The 7916-nt window shown below is 46.3% G+C and overlaps 2 protein-coding genes across 3 annotated transcripts in view; one reads left to right on the top strand and one right to left on the bottom strand.

The window, feature by feature from the left end:
• Positions 1–7916, bottom strand: part of TMEM268 (transmembrane protein 268) — a 208451-nt gene that overhangs the window by 163058 nt on the left and 37477 nt on the right. The gene's annotated exons all lie outside the window — the stretch shown is intronic.
• On the top strand, positions 3310–6236 carry TEX48 (testis expressed 48). Its single transcript, XM_031030511.2, has 4 exons — positions 3310–3313; positions 3513–3635; positions 4876–5007; positions 6112–6236. Exons 1-4 carry the CDS (start codon positions 3310–3312, stop codon positions 6213–6215), a joined length of 363 nt encoding a protein of 120 aa, XP_030886371.1. The 3' UTR covers positions 6216–6236.

Below are 7916 nucleotides of genomic sequence, written 5' to 3'. Positions count from 1 at the left end.
TTCTAGGGTAGACACTATTATCGTCATCCCCATTTTACAGATTTAAAAACTGAGCCTTAAAGGAAGTAAAATTCTTATAAGTTTCATAGCTTAATAAGTAGTAGATCCTTAAGAATTATCCCCCAAAGAATGTGCCTGTAACTGTTACACCACCTCCCTTGAGAGTCTTTCCATTTCTGAAGAGGACTCAAAAGTCCAACACTCTTTGCTACCAAGACTCAAAGGAGAAAGTGTTTGCGCTCCCCCTCTTTTTCTCATGAAATTGCTGGCTGGAGTAAAGGTATGGAAAACATTGGATAGATTCAGACAAACCTACATTTAAACCCCTGCTGCACTGCTAATATGTAACGATCTCCAGGCTATTTGTATCTATGAGCTACCATAGAGAAAGAAACCTTTTATGACAAAGTCAAAGCTAAGGGCTGACATACAAGGGGTTCCGGGAGATGTTGAGTTGATGAGAGGTGGCATTTCAGAGGCAGGAAGTGCTGCGGAATAGTCGACCAGCAACTGGGAAAGGGTACATACCGCTGTGTATCTCTTACTTTCAGGAGAACGGTCACTAAGGCAAAGTTTCATTAATAGACGAGTTTAAAACGGGTTCTGGAGATTAGCTGTTAACCGTGGTTAGGGCCATCGGTCTTTACTTAGGAGAGTGGGAACTTCTTTTTTATTCTCAGCCTCCCCCTTTTGGTCCTCCCTCAACCAAAGCTGTGGGAGACCCCCTCAGGGATTGCACAGGTGTTCAACCACTGTTGTCGAAATAGTTTTATATGGTACATTTCCTATTTTTCTTCTCAAGTCCACTTTTTTGAATTATGTGTAGGTGGGTTATTCAAATCTTCTGGCCTTTTCCATCCTGCTGCTCTTAAACATTTTTCCCCCTCATTGAAGTTCAACAATTAAGTGAAGTAATTGGTACAGATGCGATGGTCAATAAGAGCGAGAATAACTAACAAAATCCTGAGTTTAATACAGCCACTTTCTGCCATTCTGAAATTTGGGATGATTCTAAATCTTTACCCTCAACTCCACAGCCACTTTCTGCCATTCTGAAATTTGGGATGATTCTAAATCTTTGCCCTCAACTCCATTGTTACCCAGGGTTTGAATTCAACCTCTCTGGACCCACCTCCTGGTACAGGAGTTTTAGGGGGATATTGTGCAATGTTGATTGTTCTTTTCTACAGAAATGAAGGGAGTTTATTTAGGCAGTCATGGGGAGGAATAGAAAGAGTGTAAGTAGGTGGTAACGATAAAGCTGGGTGGAGAGAGAAAAAGAGATGTAAAGAAAGTAGGTTTCAGAAGGTTTGAGTAGGAGTACTTTTTTTTTTTCTTTCGGAGGCCAGAACATGCCAATCAAAGAAGCTCTCTCTACTGAATATTTGGTGTTTTTGTCTTCTCTTTTTTCTAGAGTCCCTCTGAAGTCTCTTACTTTTGACATTAAATGTTTGCCATAATGACCATAATTCCAAGTCATCTGGTGAAACGTTTCCATTTATTAATATGAGCACACACATGAAAGGACACGTAGTAAGAGTGTACATATGAAGCAAGAGTTTCTCCAGGAAGAGGCAGCAACTTTAATGTAGATGAGACCATGACAAACAGAAGAGGGTACACCACAGTTGACCACAGTTATGCGTGGTGTCTTGAATTCCGTGGCCTAAGAGAGCCTAAACGAGGCCATCTGATCAATAACCTGGAAATCACTCACTCCAGAATATGGGCTATGGAAAGGGACCTTTCATTAAGTCAACGAGACAGAACAGGTGCTCATGAAGGTTTGGAGGGACCCAAGGCAGAGTTTCAGCAATTACCCTTATACACATTGATCAGCACCTAACAGACCTCCCACCGATAGTCCTCAGGGCTGACCTGTGGTGAGAGCTTGTCAGACCTATGCTTCCACTCCTTCCTTAGGAAACACTTCCTTCTACATTCAACATATGCGAGGCAATCTGGAACAAAGCAAAATCCCATGAGGTAGGAATTTACATGAGGGAAATTGAAACTCAAGCAAGCAACAGAATAAGCATATTAATGGCAAGCAATTTGCTAAATGGTGCATCTCCAAAACGAAAGAACTCATTGCCTTATATAAATTTCCATCTGTTTATAAATCCTAAGAAGATACGATAAGTTCATTAGAGAGCTCAAGGAAATACGTCAGAGCTCAAATCACGTCAAAAAACTCATTTGGCAAAAAATCCCAAAGACTGTTGGAGATGGGGGCTCACTGGACCCACGGAGGACCCCTTGGGTCCAAGGATCCCGCAAAATGGGGACATTCATATGTGTCTAGTCTGCTGAATGTATCTAGCCACAGCATAGAAATTTTGCTATTATCGAAGAGCGTATGTGCCGGAAGTTAAAGATTTTGTATTAATATAAGAGGTCATGGGTAAAAGAAGCAAAGAGATCAGTTAGGAGGCTATTGTTCTAATTCAGGCAAGAGATAATGGTGGCTGGGACCAGGGGAGAGCAATAGAGAAAATGAGAAGCAAGTGCCCATGAGTGAGGCAGCTCAAATAGTGAATTGGGTCTTGCGAGGGACATCAGCCAATACCATGATAAGAATTTCCTAAAAGGGGGTCTTGCCACAGAAAAGGGAGTGAGAACAGGACGTACCCAGAGACAAAGAAGTTTGGGACTAAAAGTTTTATAATTCTGGACCATCAGAACCAGAAAGATCCTTGAAGACACCATCTAGCCTAACTTCCTCTTATTATTGATGAGGCTCCTGAGACACAGACATCCACATGAACACTTACCCACAGCCAGTCAGCAAGTTGGTGGCAGAACCAGGACCTAAACTCGCAAGACTATGCTTCGTTGCCATGTTCCCCTGGGACCCGGACCAGCTGGAATATTTTGGAGCTAACAAATCACATGAAGGGAAGGGAAAGGGAATGGAATGACCATTGGGCATTTATTGGGTGCCAAGCACCACAGCGGTGACTTTTCATATACGTTTAACCCTTTATTTCTACAAATAGGCACTTCTTTCCCACTTTCCTCATGAAAAGAGTGAGGTTCAAGAAGGTTAAGGCATCTACCCAAGAATATGCGCCTAGAAATGGGGCAGAGCATGTTTGTACGCATTTTGGCATGAGCCGGGATTTTGCGGTCAGGGGATTCCATCTATAGTGTGAGCACAGGTAAAGGACTAGCGTTTTTTATCCATAGTCTTATGTTTACTTAGGAAACAGTCCTGCTCAGGGAACTGGGCTCAAAGTCAAGATCAGCTGATTCAACAAGGCACCCCTGCAGGCAAAGCTGGCAAAATAAAGGTTTCAACTCCTCTCCATGGGTGAGAAAACTCTGTATAGAATGGGAAAAAATAATTTTAAGAGAGGGCAACCTAGACAGAAGGGCCTGGGTCTGCTGGCCATGGGGAGCTATGAAAGATTTGGGAGCGGGGAAGGCTATTCAATCTTGGGAGAGGCTGACCCTGTATGACGCCCATCACGGTGAATTTCCAATGGCCCCCATTCCTTTACCTCCTCCAGCAGCCCACCAAAGCCTGGCCTCGAAGATCTTCTGTTTATGCTGCAGAGATTGTGAAGAGCCCTGTGCCATGGATGACTCCAAGGTCCCCAGTCAAACCCAAGAGCCTCAACCATCGACCTGCAGTAGGTACCAGACAAGAACACCCCGCCTGGCCTCTCTTGACCTCATTGTGTTCATCCCTCTTCTGCCAAGATACCCTTAGATTTCCTTCAGCTTTTGAGTGGTAATTCCAACCTAACATCAGGTGAGGGCTTCTAACCCAAACCGGTAAACAATAGGCAGGGAGACCAGTGAGGTGGCTGGCACAGTCCCCTTAGGCGAGATGGAGCAGTTCAACAGCAGGAGAAAAACTCCCATGGCAGATTTTGCCAGAAATCCACCGTGAGGGTTTTTCAAATCTCCCCCCAGAAATAATTTCACAATAAAAACCCAGAGCCTTAAGAACGTCAATCCCTTTTTCCAAGATAATAACCATGATAGTGACTGAGCCCCTGTTACATGCAAGGCACTGTCTAGGCATTAGGGACCCGCTGTGATCAGGTGAGTCCCCCAGTGTTTCAGAGCGGACACAGGAGCACAGCGATATGATTTGATCCCTACAATAACTCTAAGAAGGGGACATGATTACCCAAAATGGATGTGTCATCTTGCAGCTCTGAAAACAGGCATGGGAGGGGAGCGATTTGCTGCAGTTACACATCTAGTAAAGGACAGAGCTATTTGTTACAGGACACAGCTCAGTCTGTTGCTATACTTTTAAGAATTTAGAAGTCTATATAAAAACAAAGTCTGATATACAACCACATTCACCGTAACAGTATTTATGCAGTGAAAACAATCTAATGCCCCCCCAAAAAGAATATTGGTTAAATGACTCTTGAATTATCTGCAAAATAGAATATTATACCACCATTATTTCTTAAAATTTAGTGACCTGAGAAACATGTTTCTGATATATCATATATGAAAAAAAGTAGAATGTATACATGATATATAGGGTATAATGGGCCCTGTAAAAATATGCATAAGAAAAGATGGGGACTGTGATCACATCTGAAGGGATGGGTGTTTGGGGCATTTCTATTTCTACTTCATACTCTTCAATATTTCGCAGCTTTTCTGTAATGGATATGCACTCACATTTATAAGCAGAGAAAAAGGTAAACTTTATGTTTCGGAAAAAACATATGTATTTTGAACCCAGCATGTGCGTATGAGCGGGAACACTCAGAAGACTGGAGGAGGGAGACCCAGGTGGTCCCCACCCCATAATAACCACCACCAGCCTGCATGCAACACACCTTCACTTCTGTCACCTCTCCTGAGCCTCCCCACCTGACGGTGTGGAATTATCACTACCAGGCTTGCAGAAGGAGGAGGTGGCCAGCAAGAATTCCACTGTAGATACTAACGAAGCCTCCCGCTTACCTTTGGGACAACCTCTGATCCACCCAGAAAAGAGAGCCTCCTCCACCAGCAACAATGAGTATGAAGGTGAGTCCCGAATTGGGGTCCCCATACTGACCAGGAACCCCCGTTTTCCAGATGACTAAATCCCCCTGATATGTGAGCTAAGCCAAATGGGGTGACAGGAGAGACAGGACCACTCCCACCAGGAAGCTACAGTCATATTCTAGAACACATGGGAGCAATTCCAGGAGGCTGAGACCTGCCTGCATGACCTCCCGAGCTAGGAATTACATGAGGAGCAGCAGGTCTGGGAGCAAAGGACACACATCCAGGCTTCTCTGCTAAGCTCATGTCTGCACTGGCCACTACAGGGTAAGTCCCAGGAAGACAGCTGTGTTCCCCCAAACCCAGCCAGGTGTGTGGCAAGTCAACAATGCCAGAAGATGCTTGTGGACTACAGTGTAGTTCAGCTGCGGGCAAAACGCCTCAGGGGCATGAAAGAAGGATAGAAGCCCAGTCCAGGAAGAAGAAAGGCCACCACATGACTGCGCACAGACACCACCTGGGTGACCTGGCTTAGCTCACTGAGCACCCTGGAGGCCGGCTGCTGACAGCTAAAGACCAGCTCAGCCCAGACATCTCAGAATTCTCAAAACAGCTACACCCTCCTTGCAAACAGAATCTCACACAAAGTCCAATTGCAATAAAAGACCAGAGGCGTCCTGCTGGACTTGAATCGCGGGTAGGGCCTGGGAGCCCCAGGAGCTCCGCCCCTCCCTCCCTCATGCCTCCCAACCCCCACAGGCCTCCGTGGAACACAGTTTAAAAACCCATCTCCCGTTGTATAGAGAAGACTGAGGCCCACAGGGCGAAGGGTCTTTCCAAAAGTCCACCGGGAGGTAAGGTTAGTATTAGAACCAGGATGGGTCCATTTCTCTCACTTTCCAGGCCACTGCTCTTTGCAAGTCACCTGATCATCACTGAATACACCAATGAAGTACAAACACAGAACCTATTGATGTGTGTCCCTGTCACAAAGAACTTCTGAGTCCTGGCCTGGGGTCCACGTGGCTCACCCAGTATTCCAGAATCTGATGGTGATCAGGGCTGGAGGTGACCAGAATGGTCCATCCAAGCCCAATGCAAAGGTTCCTCCCAGCGTCATCATTTCTTCCTTTCTTCTTTTAGAACGGAACACACATGTGTGCCCAAGAGGCTTTTACAAGAGAAACCTAAACCGCTACTCTCAGGATCACTGTCCATTCCAGCCGTGCCACATTGGGAGACCCTGAGCATTCTAGTCCACAGCTCCCAGGCAGGCCTCCAGGACTGCATGCTGCTGGAGGGGCTCCAGGAGGAAGGGGGTGGTGAGCAGGGGCCATGAAGACAGATTCAGAAACTCCCGCAGAGGAGGAGAAGACGTCTGAGCCACCTCTGTGCCACCAGCAAGAATCCCTTCAGCTCCTGAAAAAGCCACTGTGGGGGGAGCTGCCTCCAATTAAAGCCCTTGGTGATATCACAGGACTGTGTCTCCTCTTTCCCTCCCCACCCCCACCAGGGAGTAGCTCTTCCAAATGCCTTACTGCTTCTAAATACATTGTCACGTCTAACTAAGCTAAAACAAAAAATTTAAGCCTATGGATAGCTTTTTTTGGTCTTGAAATCATCTTTTTTTTTTTTTAAGATTTTATTTATTTGTTAGAGAGAAAGATAGCAGGAGCAGAGGGGCAGAGGGAGAAGCAGACTCCCTACTGAGCAGGGAGCCCGATTGGGGACGGGGGTGGGGGGCTCGATCCCAGGACCCTGGGATCATGACCTGAGCTGAAGGCAAACACTTAACCCACTGAGCCACCCAGGCGCCCCCATTTTGAAATCATCTTGAACTTACTGAAAAGTTGCAATAGGACAAAGAACTCTTATTTACCTTTCACCCAGATTCCACAATTCTTTACATCTCCCCCACTTGCTCTATCCTGTCTTTTCTCTCTTCCTGTTAGTTTTTTTGAACCACGTGAAAGCGAGTGGTGCACATCAGATCCCATTACCCCTGAATACTTCAGGGTGCATTTCCTAGAAACAACGATAATATTCTCTCACATAACTTCAGAACAGTTCTTGAAAACATGAAATTCAACACTGATATACTATTATCATCAATTGCCGCCCCCCCTCCCGCCCAAACATCTTCCAGCTGCTTTGTTGCCCCGTGCAGGATCGAATCCAACATCACGAGTCCCATGCCGTCGTCATGTCCCCTCAGTGTTTTCTACTCTGGAACAATTCTGTCCTCCATGAGCTTCACATTTCTGAAGCATACAGGCATGATTGTCTTCTAAGGCATCCCCCCAATTTGTGTTTATCTTAAGATGCCAGTTTTGCATGTTTGGCAGGAAGACCACAGAAGTACATTGTATCCTCCCCATATCAAGGGACACATGGTGGAGGTAGGTCCTGCCATGGGTGACATTAACTAGATCCCTTGCTTAAGGTGGCTTTTGCGGCCAGGCTTCTCCACTGCAAATGACTATCTTTCCCTTTGGAATGAATGAGTCATTTGGGGAGAGACTCCGTCAATATCCCATTGCTCATCAAACTTTCCCTCACTAGTTTAAGTGTCTAGAACCCACGCCCCACCCCCCCACCCCCAAGAAGAAGCTGGGCATGCTAGCATACTATTCTAAGAAGGATAAGAGATGCATGGGGCAGAATCACCGAGCTGATCTGATGGGCATGGTGGAGAGCATGGCCTCGTGGACAGTGGGAAGGGCCACTGGAGAGAGGATCCACGGTCCTCCCCCACCCCTCCCTGACGCTGTGGTCCAGTCAAACCCCTCTGCCCCCAACATTCCCCGGTTCCCTGGCTCTGTGACATCACAGCCTCCTCTCTGCTCTGCCGGCTTCAGGTGAGTAAGCCTCAAAGGTTAGACCTGAGAGCAGGAGGGGGTATTTTTCTGTACTTAAAGGGACAGTGTGTCCACCACTCCTGGACACCT

The sequence above is a fragment of the Leptonychotes weddellii genome, chromosome 14, assembly GCF_054177405.1.
Source record: "Leptonychotes weddellii isolate Sample4059 chromosome 14, ASM5417740v2, whole genome shotgun sequence".
NCBI classification, from domain to species: domain Eukaryota; kingdom Metazoa; phylum Chordata; class Mammalia; order Carnivora; family Phocidae; genus Leptonychotes; species Leptonychotes weddellii.
This window is presented reverse-complemented; position numbering and strand designations above follow the sequence as displayed.

Bases quoted from the DNA above. Each gene is read 5' to 3' on its own strand.
- TEX48 (XM_031030511.2), top strand. The intron at 3,636-4,875 runs GTAGGTACCAGA...TATCACTACCAG, and splicing joins GCCTCAACCATCGACCTGCA to GCTTGCAGAAGGAGGAGGTG. The intron at 5,008-6,111 runs GTGAGTCCCGAA...TTCTTCTTTTAG, and splicing joins CAGCAACAATGAGTATGAAG to AACGGAACACACATGTGTGC.